This window comes from Bemisia tabaci, chromosome 1 (assembly GCF_918797505.1).
Source record: "Bemisia tabaci chromosome 1, PGI_BMITA_v3".
NCBI lineage: Eukaryota > Metazoa > Arthropoda > Insecta > Hemiptera > Aleyrodidae > Bemisia > Bemisia tabaci.
This window is the reverse complement of record NC_092793.1, coordinates 38,307,797-38,327,629: the sequence shown is the minus strand read 5'-3', so window position 1 is coordinate 38,327,629 and position 19,833 is coordinate 38,307,797. Positions and strand designations below refer to the sequence as shown.

Below are 19,833 nucleotides of genomic sequence, written 5' to 3'. Positions count from 1 at the left end.
AACATTGATCGATGAACATCCCCAAAGTTTCGTTTCAAAATATTAATTATAGGTAAAATTTTAGAGGGGGTGGAAGGGACTTTTGGGACACCCTGTATATGTGAATCTACAAGTCGGGAGAAAGAAGAAACGCAAACCTACCGGTATCTTTTCTAAAACAAGAATTTTTTTTTTCCCTAGGGCCTAGGTTCTGTCAAATTTTTCGCAGGAAATATCGATGAGACTTTTCTTCCCAATAAATTAAAACCAATAATTCCGAAATGCGATCAGGGTAGAGAGGAGGGTTATACACTTCTACCATCAAAAGTATAAACAACACTATTAAGATGATTTGACCTAATAAAAGCGAATACGTGAAGCACTTTTCACAAACTCTTAAAAAATTCGTCAAGAAGTATTAATTAGAATAGCACTTTTAATATATTTTCAAAGGAAAAATGCTTCAGGACTTTTACATAATAGATCTCTGAAAAAGAAGCCTCCCGTGTTTGAAGCATTATTATGATTTTTTTCTTTCAATTCTTTCAATTCTGGTTAAAACCAGATTAAGTAAAAAGTTACAGTAAAGTCAAATGTTTCAATTTCTTTACTGATGTAATTTTAATTATTGATATAATGGTTCAAAATTGCACACTAAAAAGGGCTTTATTAGAACTACTTTTAAACAATTTTTCTTGTAATTGTCTGTTTAAAATTTACGAGTTTCTCGATGCGAAGACCATTTGAGAAGGAGAGGAGAAGGAGGAGGAAGAAGAAGAAGAATAAGACGAAGAAGGAGAAAAATAGTAGGATTGTAATAATAGTTAGAATAGATAACCCAGTAGGAATGGAAGCGCCGCGCAGCAAGGTAGCGGTAGTCTGATTTACGCGGCAAATTCAAATATCGGATATGTTGAGCAAACTTGCCGGGGCCGGCTAGTTAACTCCAAAGACTGGATTTCACTAGCGAACATCAGAGAATCCTACCGACCGCATGGATTTGTATATCATTGCCGGACAATGGTATTTAACTCAGGATCTAATGATCACGCCCGGATCGATCCCTTAAATGTCAAGATTTCAACCGCATTGCCGGCCCATCGCATCCGTCTACCCGAGTTCTGATCGCAGAACAAAAGAAAGGGGAATCCCATTTAGATTTGAAGCCAGTGTCCGCGATGAATCGATCCGGCCTCTCGACACTTGACGTGATACGTGCCTTTAAGAGCTATCGAAGCATATCATATGCAGTCTCTGGCCACCCTGATTAACATATATGTAGATAGATTTGGTCCATAGGCCACTGGATACGTGTTAAACGGTTGCATGTACATACGTCTGCAGGCGCATTTTAGCAAAAATGTGTGTCTTTCTAAAACTCCAAGGTTTCTTTGATGCCGAGGGCATAATCTAACTAAAACGAGCTTTTAATATTTTATCAAGGAGGCTTTAGGACACATTTTGACCCTGGTTTCGTTTTAGTTAGATGATACGCTCAAAGTTAAAAAAAAAAAACTTTTTCAGAAGTCGACTTTAAAGGGACATCCGCAAAAATCTTAGGGAATTACGCCAGTAGTGTTTGTTTTGGCTACGATTAAAGAAAATCTCCTTGTAAGTGCTCAACAAGGCTTGATAACTGCCCTCGATAATATACGTAGCGTGCATGCAGTTGGAGGGACGTGTTTCCCAAAGATTTTTGCGGATGTCCCTTAACAGTTGACTTTTGATAAAGTTTTTTTTAACTATGAGCGCATCATTTAACTAAAACCAAACCAGGGTTAAAATTTTTAATAAAATAATCGAGATTTTTAAAAACAGTAGAAGCTGTAATAAGACTTTTAAAATCTTTTTGTAAAAAACTCACGTTTTCACTGATTGGTTACTTTCCAAACGCGTTTCGGTGGCTACCCGGGCCACCATCATCAGCTGACTGCCGACCTTGCAGGGTTAGGATGTGTCCTAAAACATTTTTGATAACATATCAAAAGCTCGTATTAGTTAGACGATGCACTCGGTGTCAAAAAAGCCTCAGAGTACGAGATAAACACGCATTTTTGCTAAAATGAGCCTACAGACATATGTTCAGGCAACCGTTTAACACGTATCCAGTGGACTATGGACCAAATCATGATTATTTCCATAAACTACATTGAGTCAACTTGGAAAACCCACATGAATTTCCAGATTCTAGGGGGGAACAAAAAAAGCCTTCATCAATACCCCTCCTTTTTTTTATACAATTCACAGAGAATATTTTTGACAGAAGAAAAACCGTGCAAAATTTTACAAATTAAAACCAGATGACTTTCTTGCATTGAAACCGAACAAAGGCAGAAATTTATCACCATCGCAAACTAGATACGCACTTTTCTAGTTTCAATATGCATTTTCTTAAACCATACTACAGCTTGGCCGATGAGATAGTTTGAGCATGTTGAATTTCTCCTTCAAAATGAGAAGAGATAAGGTTGCAAAAAGTAATTTCACACTAAATACGAGTACTTATCACAAGTGTTTTGGTTGAGAACTGTTTCAATCCTACCGAAAAAAACCTACAATATAATGATCAATCAGAAAATGGGCACATCTGAGCATTTTACGCCATCTTCTTACGAGAGATTACAGATGAAGCCTAAAAAAAGTCTTGGGAGAACTTACTTCAAAACTTGAGCTATCGTGTTCGGCCCAAACCATTCTCCTACTTGCTTCCCTTCGTCAAGACCTGATATAGCTATCTGATGAATTGAATATGGAGCACTGTGCACATCCTCAAACATCTGTAATATCCGCAGGTAATCTCTGTCTCGTTTGTTTGGACTCCAGCACCATTCTCTTCCTAGAATAATTCATTATGGTGTAATACAGAAACACAATGGATCTGTTACATGCAAGGGACAGAGCCAACTGAAGACACATTATGCAGCTAAATTCGCTCTGCAATCAATTTGTATATTTAATGATTTTCATCTCTCTGCGGCTCGTCTTCAATAAACTAAATATTCATTTTCGTGGAATCAAAAAACTTTTTCTGGTCCACTTTTGTTCCTAAGGCGTTGAGGTACTTTTAGTTCTGAGGTAAAGTGATCAGTGACCAACATCTTTTATAACTATATCTTAGCTTTAGAAATATAAAATTAAGAGACATTTGGATTAAACATTTCCTCCTTAAGATCCCAAATCCCGATTCACTTATAAATACAATAGATGAATAAAGTGCAGGAGTTTTAAATCTTCCCTGGGGTGTCTGTCACTTTACTTTCGCCTTTACCTTAATATTTTTAATAGGAAGTCACATAAATGAGAAGAAAAAAAATCTGCTTGAATTGAAAAAACTTCGAACTTTCAGTATTAAAAGTAAAAGCTTTTTCTATTATTCTCAATTTCATTTTTAGCGCTTATGTCTTCCCCAAGTTACAGCTACTAATTCTGTCACTAAAACATCTTGCGTCTAATTTTTCACTAAATGCGCTGTCACCTGTAGTCAAGAAGTCACTTTAGCCCCTAATAATCGAGCTTGCAAAGGCCACATGGCTCATAAACTGAGTTTGAGACACTGAATGCGGCTATATGGCAGAAGATTTAATGAAGTTGGTAACTAATGTCGGCAAAGAGGGGCAATTCAAAATACCTATCAATTAGAATGTGTTGCTCAATGATTTTTACATGATTTCAGGCGAAATGGAGGTTTTCAGAAGCAGAGAGGTACTGAGAATACAAAACATACCTAAATGCAAGAATAGTAATGCTTGTGCTATGACCATCTGCCCACATCTGAGCATACAGCCCCATCCCTTGTCAGATGTCAACCCAGAATTTCCAATAGACACAAAACCTCTTCGATAAGAGAACCAGAGCCTTGATTTAACATCCCGCCTGATTTTTTCTAAGTCTGGAAACAAAAAGGGACATAAAAATTTGAGTGATGAAACAGAATCAATTGGAACATAGAGAGTTATAGAAATGACTTGTGCAGATTTTAACTTAGCAATCTATAGATATGCTTGCTTGGGCCCATGCATGATGCATGGCTGATTTCAGAATGGATTCTGTAAGACCGGTAGTGTTCATCATTGATGGGAAAATTTTTTATTAACGGCTGGCTTTAAAAGGAAACTTGGACATCACGTATAATATAAATAAACCAAAAAAATGATTTTTGTACAAAATTTCGGCCCAATCCAAAAAATGTCACTAATTACCAAAAATAAAAATAAAAATCAGGCACCCAAAAAATATGATGGCAGTACAATTTGGATTCATCATTTAAAAGGAAATGATATCAAAATGGCCCAATTTCCTCTTTCATGATATAGGTACTATACACCCCAACGTTTTTCAACAAAAAAAAAAAAAAAAAAAAAAAAAAAATTAAACACCTATAAGGTATGATGACCTGAACACGTTTTGATCCATCGCTTTAAAGGAGCATGATATCAAATCGGCCCAACATCTCTGAAATATGCCCAGCCCATCTCTGATCAATACCTAATTTTTTCGAGACCTTCCGACTCATCGCTGAGGAGACACTGATCATTACTTGACCCTTAGTGTATGTCCTTGTTTAGATGTCAAAGAGGTCCATATGAGAACTGTAATGAATTTTTTTTCTTTAAAGAAATAAAAAACAAAAAATCGTCATAAAATTGAAAAAAAATTCGAAGAAAAAAAAGGAATGGGCCGGCCGGCCGTACATACAAGTGGTAGATAATAGGGTGATTATCGTCTCTCTTGCATATATGCATGAACAAGTATCGTCGTCAAAAGGAGGATCAGTCCTTCTCGAAATCGTCATTGAAAGATAGACTGAAAGATATTCAAATATGAGTGAACAACTTAACAACTTTCAAGCAATGCCATATTCTTTGTTTGTTCGTGATAAAAGGCCTTACAAACTACTGAACCTTAGCGTATTATTGCGAATATTATGTGCCTCCTACTTACAATGCTTCTTTCTTAACAACTTCATGGATGTTGGCAAGACCGGGTCGGTCACCCATGCGAAATTGTCGGGGCATACCAATGTATCTATTTTTCCCCCTTTTTTTGTACGTGCCGGCCGGCCCATTCCTTTTTTCTTCTTCGAATTTTTTTTCAATTTTATGACGATTTTTTGTTTTTTATTTCTTTAAAGAAAAAAAATTCATTACAGTTCTCATATGGACCTCTTTGACATCTAAACAAGGACATACACTAAGGGTCAAGTAATGATCAGTGTCTCCTCAGCGATGAGTCGGAAGGTCTCGAAAAAATTAGGTATTGATCAGAAATGGGCTGGGCATATTTCAGAGATGTTGGGCCGATTTGATATCATGCTCCTTTAAAGCGATGGATCAAAACGTGTTCAGGTCATCATACCTTATAGGTGTTTAATTTTTTTTTTTTTTTTTTTTTTTTTTGTTGAAAAACGTTGGGGTGTATAGTACCTATATCATGAAAGAGGAAACTGGGCCATTTTGATATCATTTCCTTTTAAATGATGAATCCAAATTGTACTGCCATCATATTTTTTGGGTGCCTGATTTTTATTTTTATTTTTGGTAATTAGTGACATTTTTTGGATTGGGCCGAAATTTTGTACAAAAATCATATTTTTGTTTTTTTGGAAGGATATCATGTATTTTTGGTATGACTTCTACGCAGTATCAGGCAAAGAGAGTTCCCATTTTTAATTTAAAAGTTGTTCTCGGGCGCGAAGAAGAGAGGTAACGACCTCCCGGACGCCCCCCCCCCCCTCTTGAGAGCGGCCCACCTTTTTTGAAGGAAGTTTCGTTCAAAACCGCAAGTCAATAATCTGTAATCGTTCTCGAGACATCAATAAGAAGGATCCATATTTTTGGCACACCCTGTGTCACAGAAACAAAACCGCAAGGCTAGAGGCCCGACTCAATGCTAGGTAATTGAAACAGAAGCGCTCCTACAAACATGATTTTTCTTGCTGCACGACTGTATTCCTCCCAAAATTTCATGGCCTTGCCAATCTCATGTTGCTCTCTGAAACAATCTGCACCTAAGTCCTGCTAGCTCTCAAAGACCTAGTATGTTGTTCCTGAAAAAGTTGGTCTTGAAGGGTACAATTCTGATAACATGCTAGATCAATGGATGAGGTTTCAGGAAAAGATTCAAAATTCTTTGGCCTCCTTACCATTGCGCACAATACATGGAAGAATGTATATCAACGGTGAAACATTCAAACCACGTATCTTGTTTGAAGTAAAAAAAAAAAAAAAAATGATTAGAAAAAGAAGAATCTTGGTACTATAATTTTTTATTGCAAGTTATTTACTTACACGCTTTGAATGGTTACATGCTGAAGGCCTTTTCGGTCTCTCAGGGCCACCTTCAGAACAATAGGACAAATAGAAAAGAAAAGAAAAACTACATACTGGTATCAAACAGATGAACAAGCAAAAAAAAAAGAAAAAGAAATTTCAACTATATATCTGGCAGATGAAACGATTTAGCATACAAATCACAGTGGTCAGTGCACAGCCTGGTGACATACTTGTGATAACAAGAAACAGTCAACCACAGTCCGTAGCACTTTCTCGGCGTTGCAGTCCAATCAGATAGCTGACAATCATTACTATTAGGGGACACAGCTGAGCATGCTACATACTTTGGCAGTAAAATTTAAAATTAAACAGTATACAGTACACAATATGGCGGTGAAATTCAACACATTTTTTACAGTACACAATACAATACAAAGGTGCAATTAAAACAACACGACCAGAGAAACAAGGAGCAGCAAAAGTCAATCATTATTTCATCAATCTTTTCTTTTCTAATCATCCTATTGCTCTGAAGATGGTCCTGAGAGACCGAAAAGGCCTTCAGCATGTAACTATTCAAAGCATAAAAGTAAATAATTTGCAATAAAAATTTATAGTAACGAGAATCCTCTTTTTCTAATCATTTTAGCAACAGTACTACTCCATCAAAAATGTTTGAAAACTCGTTTGCAGTGTTTAAAAATCTCAGCTCGAATCTTGCCTTTTTTTTAAAAAAAGGAGAACGAATTAACACCATTCCTTGAAACTTTCTCAAAATTTCCTTTGCACACGGAAGAAAAACCACAGTTGTTTTTAAGAATTGACATTGAGTAGTTCTCCATTAAAGAAATAAAGTAGGTATGACAGCCAGTCTGCAATGTCGCAAATCAAGATAAGTGCTTTAGGAGTTACACTATCAATATTTAAAACGACATTTCAAGATACAAAAATTAACCTTGTTTGAAAATGCAACGAAGAGAGTCTAATGAATGCAATATGGTTTAGTTAGCCGGACTTAGTTATTATTATCTTACTATTTCTGGTAGTAATCAGTGATCTGATTCTGAGTAAAACCATTATTTTGCTAGGGAGGGGAAAGGAATAATACAGAACTGTGATACACATAAAAATGCTTTTATGTTCACCTCGATGGCAGTACTCCACTCCAAGGATCCAAACTGGTCCCTGTGCGTTTTTCGGAATATCATCTGGCTCCAAATGACCTGATTCGTGTGTCAAATACGCCTCGAACATCATATCCATTATTGATGATAGTTTGCTGCTACGTTTTCTCAGCATACGTTTCAAATCCATACATAGCTTATGTCAGAACAGATGAGAATTTAATTGAGCCTGAAAAGAGAATAGAACGCTTATTAGGTACTTTGTAAAAGGGAAATCGTAGGTGAGGAGGGTTCCAGGTGAGGGGTCCATAAAACATGGGCAAGTTCGTTTCTCCGATCAGTTTCACATGGACAAGCAGACAGCAATGGTCTCAGCCAGACTGCCACATCGACGGTGAAAGTCGGCAATCACATAACTCGTTTGCGGTGTCTGAAAATCTCCGCCTCTACGTCATTTTTTTAAAGGAGAACAAATTGACATTATTTCTTGAAGTTTTGCAGATTTTTCTTCGCATTGAGAAGATAAATCATGACAGTTTTATAGAATTGCCGTTGAGTAGTTTTCCATTTAAAAAATAAAGTATGACAGGAAGTCTGTGACGTCGCAAACCGAGTTATGTGATTGCCAACTTACACCGTCGATATGTTCCGATATAAATTGCTCGAAAAAGGGAGCACATCAGGACTATTATGGGCTTATCTTACAGAACCCTCCTCAATTGCTCCAAAAAATGATGTTAATAAACCTACTTCTTATGAGTTCCTTGAGGTGATTAGAATTGACATGACACTGAATTTGAACTCTTGAAGGAAAAATTGATGTAGGGACAGGAAAGGACAAATTACAAATAGAACTTGAGTACCTATTTGGTAAATAACAGGATCGACGAATATTGCGAGGTCTTCAACATTCAGCAAGGAAGTCAAAGTAAAAAAATCCAAAAATTATAATTAGTCAGGGAATAAGATATAATGAATTACAGTGAAAGATTGAAGGAGGGGGGGGAGTATGTTCTGCTTAGTTTGATGCATTTGGAAAAGGTACTAAGCTGAGGTCTTACCAGAAGAGCTAACCCGGTTTGGGTCATTATGGATTGTTGTATCCTAAGTTGGTAGCCATGTCAACAGCATAGGGACTATAGCCCTTGCTAGGCGGTAAACCCTGACTCGCGTATCATATAACCTTCACGAATACACGTTCGTCTTCCTTACCCTTTCGTTTTCATTTTATTATCATTTCCTTTCGTTCTTTCATTTATGGTTTAGTTACATCAAATGGCGACGAGTATTTAAATCCGAAAAAAACCGGTAAGTCAACCCGCGTCGCGGAAAAGCTGAACTGTTAAACTTGAAAACTCGTGCCGCGAGTGATACAGGCTACCAAGTGCGCGCCGGTACACCATGATTGATGACAATCACCCTGGTTTTTTCGTTTCTCGCCTTCAGTAAAAACCTCAATCATCCCCTATCCATCAAAATGACCACCTTAGAAGAACTCAACACAAAAATCAACACTCTAACATCTCTAGTTGGGAAACTCGCAGATCTACATGCCACTCAAGCTTCTCAACCCTCCACTATCATCTCTCGTCCTCCTGTTCAACAATTCAGTTTTCCTCCGTATTCGGGAACTTCCAGCAAATCCCTCGAAGAGTACTTCCAGCGACTCAAACTGAAGCTGCAACTTAGCAACATCCCCGATGAAAACTTTGCAAGCTACCTTCGCATTCACATGGGCTCAGATCTGGTCTCAACCCTGAATAATATCTGTTATCCCACGAACGTAAGTTCTCTTTCTTTTGATGACATAACCAAAGAGTTGACCAGTCACCTTATTGCTTCTAAAAACAAGTACAGTGTAGCCATCAAGTTCAGGGATGTTGTGCAAAAATCTGACGAATCAATTTTAGAATATGTTACTCGTCTGAAGTCTGCTTCCCGCTACTGTGGGTTTGGAACCTTTCTTGCCTACTCTTTGACTGTTCAATTCATTCATGGCATTATCCGTGATGATATTAGAGATGAAATTGTCAGTATTAAGCCAGAGAATTTTAATGAAGCTCTGTCCACTGCACTTGACATGTAGGCCACCCGTAAAGCGTCCACCATCCTTAAAGTCGCTGATTCCAAAATTCACAAATTTTACCATGAAAGCAGACCAAAAACTCTGACACAACCGTACTTCATACATTCTTCTCGCTCAAATAGAAATTCAAGCCGTAGTCGTTCCACCTCTCTGAACTCAAGACCTTTCAAGTGTTATCGGAGCCCCCATCCTTCTCATCGTACTTAAATCTAGCACTCAGTCTCTAAATGCATCTTGCCAATCCTGCGGCGGATCGCATGCAAGATTCTCTTGCACGTTCCGAGACTCCATCTGTAATTGCTGCAATATCAAAAGCCATATTTCCTCAGTTTGCCGAAAAGCCAAGTTTGCTGCCAACAACCCTCACCAATCTCAATTTCGTATCATCTCTCTCACCGATGAAAACCCTCAAGACCAAAGTTTAAAAGAACCGGACTGTACTGAATTTTTACAGGTAAATTCTTTCATGGATAATATTGACTTAGTTAGAGAGGAAAAACCAGTATTAAATTCCAACCTTTTTGATGAGCATCTCAACCTGTTACGAGGAAAAGTCTCAGCCCCCTCGAACACCTTCCTACTTGAAGAAAATGTGTACAGGGTGATCCAAAAGTCCCTTCCACCCCCTCTAACTTTTTACCTAATTGAGGTAAAGATTTGAAACTTGAGGGACATTCCTAGGTCAAAGGGAGCTACTTTTTGGCCCCCCTAAAATTTTCAGGGGGGCCCCCCTTGGGGGGCAACGACCCCCAACTTTTAATTTTCAAATGGGAAGACCCCCTTTGTGATAGCTCGTTCGAAAGAGCATAAAAAAAGAAAACTTTTCGCGCAAACCCGAAGTCAATATCTCAAACCGTTTCAAAATGGCGGCCAGTTAAAGTTCAAAATGGCCGAAAATTCACACCGGTTATTTGTCGATGGATTTGCGCGAAAATCGGTACATAGGGGTATTTTGACACGAGAAAAACGAATTTGACGTTAGATTTTCAAAAAAACGAAATTTCCAAAATGGCCGCCGGTTAAAGTTTTAAATGGCCGAAAATTGTCACCTCGGTTTTTTGCTGATGGATTTATGGCCGAAAATTGTCACCTCGGTTTTTTGCTGATGGATTTGCCTAAAACTTGAAATTTGAGAGTATTATGGCAAAAGACAAACAAATTTGAACTTAGATTTCTAAAAAAATCAATTTTTGGTCACTTTGAACTTTAACCGGCGGTCATTTTGGAAATTTCGGTTTTTTTTAAAATCTAACGTCAAATTCGTTTTTCTCGTGTCAAAATACCCCTACATACTGATTTTCGCACAAATCCATCGACAAATAACCGGTGTGAATTTTCGGCCATTTTGAACTTTAACCGGCCGCCATTTTGAAACGGTTTAAGATATTGACTTCGGGTTTGCGCGAAAAGTTTTCTTTTTTTATGCTCTTTCGAACGAGCTATCACAAAGGGGATCTTCCCATTTGAAAATTAAAAGTTGGGGGTCGTTGCCCCCCAAGGGGGGCCCCCTGAAAATTTTAGGGGGGCCAAAAAGTAGCTCCCTTTGACCTAGGAATATCCCCCAAGTTTCAAATCTTTACCTCAATTAGGTAAAAAGTTAGAGGGGGTGGAAGGGACTTTTGGATCACCCTGTATGTTAAACCAATCAATCTCAAAGTTTCGGTTAACGACCAACCCCTGACAATGGAACTCGACACAGGTGCTTCTGTTTCTGTTATTGATACTGACACTAAAAATCGATTCTTTCCAAACGGAACTCTCTATCCGTCTAAACGTAAATTCTCAAGTTTTACAAAAAACAGATTTGGCACGCTAGGCTACTTAAAAGTTAGAGTCAAATTCAAAAACCAATCACAAATGCTTGACCTGTATGTCGTTAACTTTCTGAATGATAACCTCTTCGGTAGTGAGTGGATTAACGCTTACAAACATCAGCTGTCCTTTTCTAATCTTTTTGATACAGACGAATTGAATCAAGTGAAATTTGATACCTCTGACAACAGTAATACCATCAAGGCCAGATTGGAAACAATTCTCAAAGGTTATGATGTTCTTTTCAGCGACAAAGCAGGAACTGTAGAAAGAGAACCACCCAACCTACACCTTAAATTGCATGCCAAAACGGTCTTTGCTAAAGCAAGGCCTCTCCCTTATTCACTTCTTGATGCATATGCCCATGAAAGGAAGAAAAACTAAAACTCGGTTATTACGTTAATGATACACATTCTGAATGGGCCTTCCCCACTCATGTTGTTGTCAAAGGCAATAAATTACGTATAACGGGTGACTATAAGTCCACACTCAATCTTCAGTTAATTGCAGACGAACACCCAATTCCAAAAGATGAGGATATCTTCAATAAAGTTAAAGGTGCCTCTCTTTTTTGCAGACTAGACGTCACTGATGCATTCATGAGCCTTCCGTGCACTCCTTCAGCGTGTGAACTTATGACACTTAACACTCCTACTCACGGCCTACTCGTGCACAATATGGTATCTCCAGCATTCCGGCCATCTGGCAATGCTGTTTACCTAGAGGAAATACTAAGAGGTCAAGACAACACTACAAATTTTTTTGATGACATCCTAATTTTGGCAAACATTGATCGCGACATTGAAGAATTAGCAAAAAGCTGCCTCACTTGCTTTAGCCATGCAAAATCACCGCCCCAAAACAACAGCCATCATTGGGAACGTCCTAAAGAAGCCTGGTCGAGGATTCATATAGACTAGGTACGCTGGCCCAGCTCACGGCAAATACCTACTTGTAATAGTAGATGCCTTCTCAAAATGGACTCAAGCGCTCGTCACAACATCAATGACATCATCCATCATTTGGGAAAAGCTAGGTCATCTATTCTCTCTTTTCGACGTTCCAGACAGTGTATTTTCAGATAATGGGAAGCAATTCACATCCCCTGAATTCAAAGAATTCTTAACATCCCAAGGAGTGCATTTTCACAAACTCACTGAACCGTACCATTCAGCTACAAATGGACATGCCGAGCATTATATTCAGACCATCAAAAACACGATAATGCGCCTGGACACCACATAGAAGAACCTACAAGAAAATATTCATCGATTTCTTCAGTGCTTTCATAGAGCTGCTCATCCTGCAACGGGACATTTGCCCTCCTTTCTCTTTCTTGGCCGAGACATCAAAACGAAACTTGACAAAGTAGTTCCAACGTCTCACAAGTCCGAAGCTGGCAATCATCTCCCAATCTTGTCATCAATATCTGCAAATCCTAAACCTTACTCTTGCAGACCTCGGTCTTTTAAAATTTGTGATTCAGTCATGTTCAGAGTTTATAACTCTAAATTAGGAAAATGGATGCCTGGAAGAATCGTTGAAACCTATGGTAAACTTCATCACTTAGTTGATGACGGTAAGATTCTGCATATAAGCACATCGATCAAATCAATTCCTGCAGGAAAGAAGTTCGATTTGCTGATCAAGAAACACCTCGATACAAAAATCGAAAAGAACCTCTCACCAGCCAGCAACTGCCATATAGTGAATCTTTTAGCTACTATTGGCGACCATTAACACGCTCAAAGCAAGAATTCACCAATACTAGTAGTACGGAGATTTTATCACAAACCGAACCATCGCCTGAAATTACATGTCTCCGTCATGAATTGCTTCATGTGAAGTCTACTGCTTCTGTCCCCTGCACCTAAACAAATTTGAATACTAATGCTCTAAACCAAACTAAAGCTCCGTCCGGCAATTCACCCATTTCCCCTTCTGGAAGAAGATAGGGCAGATTCTTCTAGTTAGGTTAAGCTACCGCCAAATTTTTTAAGTTTGAAGATTTTCTTTTACTACTTTAATTATATTTATTCTAAGTAGTAGGGTATCTAATCCTAGTTTTTAACAGAAATTTAAATTTTTATTGGTAAGACTTTTTAAATTTTAAAAATTTATCTCCTGAACTTTTAAAGCATCAAACTTCCGATTCGCAAGTAATACATCGCAGTCTTGAAACTGCATCAACATCACCTCGGAGCTCATCCCCAGAACTTTTGCTTCCAGTTACGCCAGCAAACCCCAAGGTAAGGTCTGCACCTTACAACCCAATCTCCTCACCAGCAGTATCAGACACAAGTTCACCTCGGATCTGATCGACGCTGCCTACCTCACCCACCATTGTTATCGATCTCACTTTGGAAGAAAACAAACCACCAACCTCGGCATCTCAGTCAGTTGGGCTATCAACCCAAAAGCCTCCCAAAAACAGAAGACTGCCCGACAGATATAACAAGGAACCAGCTTGAAGTATCCTACAAGAACCATATTCTTTAATCTTATTCAGATTTTTCAATTTTCTCTGACATTCGAATTATTATTTGCGTAAAATTCTGACAACATCCATCTTGGATTTTGCTACCTATCTGACAAGAATTTCAAATTCCATGCAACACTTTCTCGCTAAAATTTTTGTTTCTATTTTTTTTCCTAACCGCGTAAGTAATCTCCATACATCTGTGATATTTTTAAAATTACAATCTAGTCACGATAAGATAAATATTTGAATTAAGAGAGTGTCATTACTACCGAGTAAGTATTGTTCCTTAATGAAATTGTAAATTTTTCAACGCATGCCTTTGAATTAAGAGAGTGTCATTACTACAGAGTACTGTTCCTAAATAAAATTGTAAATTTTTTAATGCATGCGGAGATCTACTGCTCATTTCCAACCAAAGTGGTTTTTTTTCTATGTTATATTCTCAACCAAAATAATTTTTCAAACGCATGCGGAGAACTGTTGTATTCTAAGTTGGTAGCCATGTCAACAGCATAGGGACTATAGCCCTTGTTAGGGGGTAAACCCTGACTCGGGAATCATGTAACCTTCACGAATACACGTTCATCTTCCTTACCCTTTAGTTTTCATTTTATTATCATTTCCTTTCGTTCTTTCATTTACGGTTTAGTTACATCATGGATGATCTCATCAGCAGATCAATCATAGCTAAAGAGCCCAGCTTAGTATCCTGCAAAATCTTACACTGTATTAAAATGCTGTCATGGACATGACCCAGATGACACTAGAGTGCACTCTTCACACCATTTACCACTGCTGCAGGACAAATAATAGGACAAAACATGAAAAATGTGTAAAGAAATTTATAGTCACACAGTTTGGTCATCCAAAGGAATGAGAAGGTATCAATGTAGAGGGGGTCGTCAGCTAAGTTGACCATCGTTCATATTAGGTTTGCAAACGCTGATGACGAATTTTGGCCTCTACACACAGCGGCGTTTGCTACTATCTACCTTGAAAACATCTGTCTCATAAATATATCGTAAAAAAATCATTTATCAGTCATGGTTCGCGGCTTTTACATGGTTGTGATTTCTGTGTGGCTAAAAATTTAAGTGTTACAAGGTTTGAAAGTATTAAAAAACTTATCTGTGCTTGTATTCTTGCTTCTGCGAGAGTCCAAAGTTTCCATGTGGACAGTAGTAACGCGAAAACGCTTGCCAACTGAAAGTAAACAATGGTTAACTTATCTGGCTACACCTCTTGTCATTTACTCCCCAGTTCTTCTGTGGATGAAATGAAGGATGCAAGATCATTGTTTTCACACATATAGGACTAATGGAAGCTTGTGATTCAAGAGTACTGGTGAGGTTGTCAAGTAGGTAGACTACATAAAAACTTAAGTTTGAGCTCATATTACTTTGCTAACTAAGCCACACACACGTTTCATTCATGCTGACTTACGTGTACGCAAAATCCAGTGACTTCTATATTAGTATGCGTATGGTGGAATTCGGGACTTACAGTTTTCGACTCAGCTTGTTAGAGGTGGTGTCAGATAAGTTAGCATTTGTTTACTTTCGCTATGCAGGTTTTCGCAGGACTTCAGAAACTAACTCCTCCCGAGTTTCAATCGCAAAACTAACTTCTCAGCTGAGAACACTCCCCAGGTCTACCATTTAAGTAAGAATTGTGCTAAAATGGCCGTTGCCGGGAGAATATCCCGCATAATGGGCCTGTTGCATGCAAGAGATACAGCCGCGCGAATACACTTTTTAGAGGTTAAATGACACGAAAATTACGATGGTCACATTGAAAAAGTCTGAAATAAACTCCTTACTGCGCAATTTGCGTTGTTAGGAACGCGCTTTTTCAAATTTCGCGCGTCTCGGGGCAGTTTTCTAATCACCGGAAACGAGCAAACGGCGGGCTCGGTGATTTCCGGAAGATATCGAGTCGTTCTTGTTGTTGTTATTTTTCCTTCAGTTTGTTTACAAACCCAACGTGATCTCCTATAGTGGTCCATATACGCTTTATGCGGTAACCAAATCGATCAACTTTTAAATATCCAACGCAATCCTTCTACATTTCATTTCACGATGTCACGAGCTCCGATTTTTAGGTTATGTTGTCAGTTTTGGTTGACCGGAAATAGCCGCGAGTTGCCGTTAATTGTTTCCGTCAGAAAACTGCCCCCAGACGCGGGAAATTTGAAAAAGCGCGTTCCTAACAAAACAAATTGCGCAGTAAGGAGTGTATTTCACACTTTTTTAATGCGACCATCGTAATTTTCGTGTCATTTAACCTCTAAAAAGTCTACTAGCACGGCTGTATCTCTTGCATGCAACAGGCCCATTCAAAAATAGCTGATCAAATATGTACGCTTATTAATATGTACACATTGATTCGTTAATTTGTACTTATATTCAATGCCTTTTTTTCCTACTCACCTCACCCACAAAGACTTGAGATATCCTACCCCACAAGCCTGAAAGACGTAACGTAACGTATCAGGACATCAGTTAGATAGCTTCACGACCTGACTAATGGGTCTCAAGGATACGTTACATCACGTAAGACATCCCTTAGGTGGTTAGGTTAGGTTACATTAGGTTATCGTAAGAACTGAAAAACGATCCTGAAAAATAAAAAAGTGGAAAAAGAAAAAATTACTATTAAAATAAGCGAAAATCAATGATATTTGGCAATAATGTGCGAAAAATCAATTTAAATCGTCGAATTGGTAACAACGCGACACAGCCGATCAAGTGTAATTTTGTTATGTGTAGGTTGGCCAAACTGTCTTTTTCACGGTGCGAGTCGGATTGTGAAGTTTCGCCCAAGTGTTTTCGCATCACTACCATCCACATGAAGAAAATATCCAACTCTTGCAGCTACTAGAGTGCTAGAACACAAGCTTGGTTAGGTTTTCTAATACATCCAAACCGCGTAATACTTAAATTTGTACTGATAAGAAATCACAGCCACATAAAAGTCGCGGATCATACCTGATAAGTAGTTCTTACACAAGGGCTTTTTTTTGCCGTGGAACGCAAATACATAAAGACGGAGTGCTAAAAACAAAAAATGAAGCTTCTCTTCAATCACCTCTACTATTGGCTATAGACCGTATTCGATAACGGTTCGATGTATCGTTTGGTTCAAAACAATAGAACATAACCTCAAACCAAACTTAAAGGATTTTAATTGGGAAAGCTGAAAATGAGAAATTTCCTGACAATTTCACTTTGCATTGGCATTTGGTACTCAAAAGAATAAAAAATCTGTTTCAAAAGATCCGCTCTCTCAGATTTCTGAATTTACTTTTGACGCCATGTTTATGTTTTGAACCAATCGATATCGATACAATCTCACCCGTTTGATGTATCGAATACGATCTATAGGATTGGCGGCGAAATCGGGACAAGTTTGAAATTCAAATGTAGGGCGGGAACTAAATAAAATTGCGGAAACAAAGTATTTTAGGTTGATTTTTGCCCAAATTCACTTACACACTCATATTTGTATAACTTTCCGTTAGTTTTGGTCCGTCGTCGACCGATTAATTTCATTTGGGAGTAACTGTCATCTACGACTGTAACGGCCTGTTTGAACCGGCAGAATCACCATGAACAGAAGATAAACTAACTTTATCTGAGATTACTGCCTGTTACCGAGCAAAAGTAAATTAGGACGCAGTCCCAACTTTCTTAATATATTCGTTTTAGGCATTTAAAATACGTTTCGAAGAAGAAATGTGGAAAAATCAAGAGGACAAGTTCAAATCAAATTTCCGTTTGCCGCCATGGATTCCCGCGCTCATTTACACACTCACACAAGCACCCAGCGCCAAACCAGGCTTCACTTTTTCCCCGTGCTTTTAGATACGAGCACTCCATCTATATGTCTTTGGTGGAACGCATGGAACGCTATGGTAGCGGTTCGGGCTGGTTCAACCAGCCTGAACCAACCTCAACCTACCTCAGAGGAGTGGTCCAAGCATTCCACTAGAACACATGGAACGCGCCAATGGAACGGGATAAAAAAGTGATGCTTTCTGTGGCGGTCCACTGTGGTTCGGATAAAAAAAAAGCCCTACCACAAAATCATGAGACGGATATTTTGAAGGTGGATAATAGCAAGCGACACTTCGTAGAGAGACGTAAGTTTGTTGCCTGCACCAACAAATCAAAAGTAAACAAACAACAGCTTATCTGACGAAACCTCTGGATAATGAACAAAATTTGTTAATTTCACAGTTTCTCCTCGCTAAGTACATACTGGCACCTGCTTCGAAATCAAGTTGGTCAAAAGGGCATTTGTTTTATATGAACCAGAGTGGACCACAATGGAATGCATCAATTTTTTATCCCATTCCATGTGTTCCTGTGGAACACTCGGATCACTCTTCCGAGGTAGGTTGAGGTTGATTCAGGCTGGTTGAACCAGCCCAAACCGCTACCATCGCATTCCACGGATAAAAAAACCCTAAACACGACTGAATCACTTGTGGCTTGTGATGTTCAATTTCACTGGATGCGTACATTTCATTGAATTGGATGAATGATTCGGTTTACGGCAATCCAAAACCTGAGGATGAATCAAGGTTATATTCCCATCAGATTGCTCATGCACTGGATAGTTCACTGCTGGAGTGACAAATATGAACATGATGGAAAACCAGGCATGTTTTCTCTAATCATATTCAGAATGAGGAAAATGCTCCACTTGACAGAGAGCCTGATATAAAACGAGCGGATTTAATAGGTGATAAAGGGTTTAACGGTCACTGCGGAGTAGTCATCTAACCTCAAATAAAAATCAAATACAAACAAAGCTCACCAAATGGCGACGAAAGGTAGGGCTTTAGAAGTTGCCATCTGAATTTTGGGAACGGAGTGACGTAACACAAACACTGACATATGTTGGGAAATTCGTAGGATTTTTGAGCACACTGCACTTCGAATTGTGGAATTAACAATTTTTTTAACTTGAAATTGAAAACAAGTTGATTTTCTTAGAATACCTATACCTGTATGGCGCAAGGCGGATAAAGAATGGTGGTCGCATTTCGTACCCTCTGGACGTCACATGACACGGTATCGGGTTACATCGGGTAAAGAACGAGTAGCAAAGGTCGACATCGGCAATGGTCGATTCGTGGCGAACGGTCAGAGGTCGATTCGCGAACGATCATACGTCGATGCCCGAACGCACCGAACCAATCGAACCTAGTTCACCATTGTGCATTTTATTTTACTTTTGTTCTCCCAGTGATCAACTGGAGAGAACTTTCCTTTCACTCTGGCCTATTTAATCAATGTAAAATCTCGAAAAATCTCGATCGCTAGTGAGATTCTCCTCTGTTCTCTTGTAAAAAATCGCTTGAAAAAGCGATTTTTTGTATGTGTGAGTGCGCTCCCATAAGATCTGATGTAACCGCTTATCGTATTAGTGCGTATTTTACAGGGGTTTTTCGAGACTACCGATAGTCGCTGTTCGATACGTCGATACGTCGATTCAATTCTAAACCTACCAACCCTTTCCTACAAAATACCCTGTTCCTTCTGAGTTTCCTTAACTTTGCCTTCTTTAACTCCGTTTCTAAATAAACTGTATTAATTATCTGAAGTTCTTTATATCTTAAAGCTTCAATTTCCAATATGAATTTCCTAACTTTTTCACCATTTTCCTTATAAAACAAAATCAATTTACGTATGTACTTTTTACCCTTGTGTTTAGCGCTTGTTTCATTTGTGCGTCAGCTTTGATACAATGGCGGATTGTTTACGTTCATTTTATAGTTGAGCATTTTCCAATTTTTTCCTTTAAATCTCTTCGAAAAAGTCCCAAAATGACTTAGCACTCTTTAAATAAGTAATTCACCCCTTCAACTTAACATTGATGGTACTTTGGATGGTTCCACCTTTTGCAGTGAGAGAAACTGAATTGCCGAGTTTCTGAGCTGGCTATGGCTGGCTCCTTGGTTTGTCCGTGTCCTTCGGTTTGATTTGTGATTTGTGCAACTTCCTTAATGGATAATCTTACTTATCAAAATACTCTTTGACTGTGCGTGGAGTGTAATTTTGTCTTGAGTCT

General features: G+C 38.6%; 2 protein-coding genes across 7 annotated transcripts in view; one reads left to right on the top strand and one right to left on the bottom strand.

Annotated features, from left to right (window-relative positions):
* Window positions 1–18,787, bottom strand: part of Atg4a (Autophagy-related 4a) — a 70,931-nt gene extending 52,144 nt beyond the window's left edge. The window contains exons 1-5 of one of the 6 annotated variants that reach the window (XM_019059706.2): window positions 18,577–18,782; window positions 16,185–16,372; window positions 7,397–7,604; window positions 3,704–3,868; window positions 2,638–2,815 (exon numbers count right to left, since the gene is read on the bottom strand). In XM_019059706.2, the coding sequence (XP_018915251.1) occupies window positions 2,638–2,815; window positions 3,704–3,868; window positions 7,397–7,565 (512 nt within the window). In that variant the 5' untranslated portion in view covers window positions 7,566–7,604; window positions 16,185–16,372; window positions 18,577–18,782. Of the gene's footprint in view, window positions 1–2,637; window positions 2,816–3,703; window positions 3,869–7,396; window positions 7,605–14,350; window positions 14,468–16,184; window positions 16,373–18,278; window positions 18,543–18,576 lie in introns of those variants that run through there. The other 5 variants (XM_072300648.1, XM_072300657.1, XM_019059705.2 and 2 more) reach the window with 5 other exon arrangements.
* LOC140224637 (uncharacterized) lies at window positions 7,611–14,343 on the top strand. Its single transcript, XM_072300659.1, has 2 exons — window positions 7,611–9,915; window positions 11,851–14,343. The coding sequence occupies exon 1, from the start codon at window positions 8,784–8,786 to the stop codon at window positions 9,459–9,461; it is 678 nt and encodes a 225-aa protein (XP_072156760.1). The 5' UTR covers window positions 7,611–8,783; the 3' UTR covers window positions 9,462–9,915; window positions 11,851–14,343.
* Window positions 18,788–19,833: the final 1,046 nt, after the last annotated feature.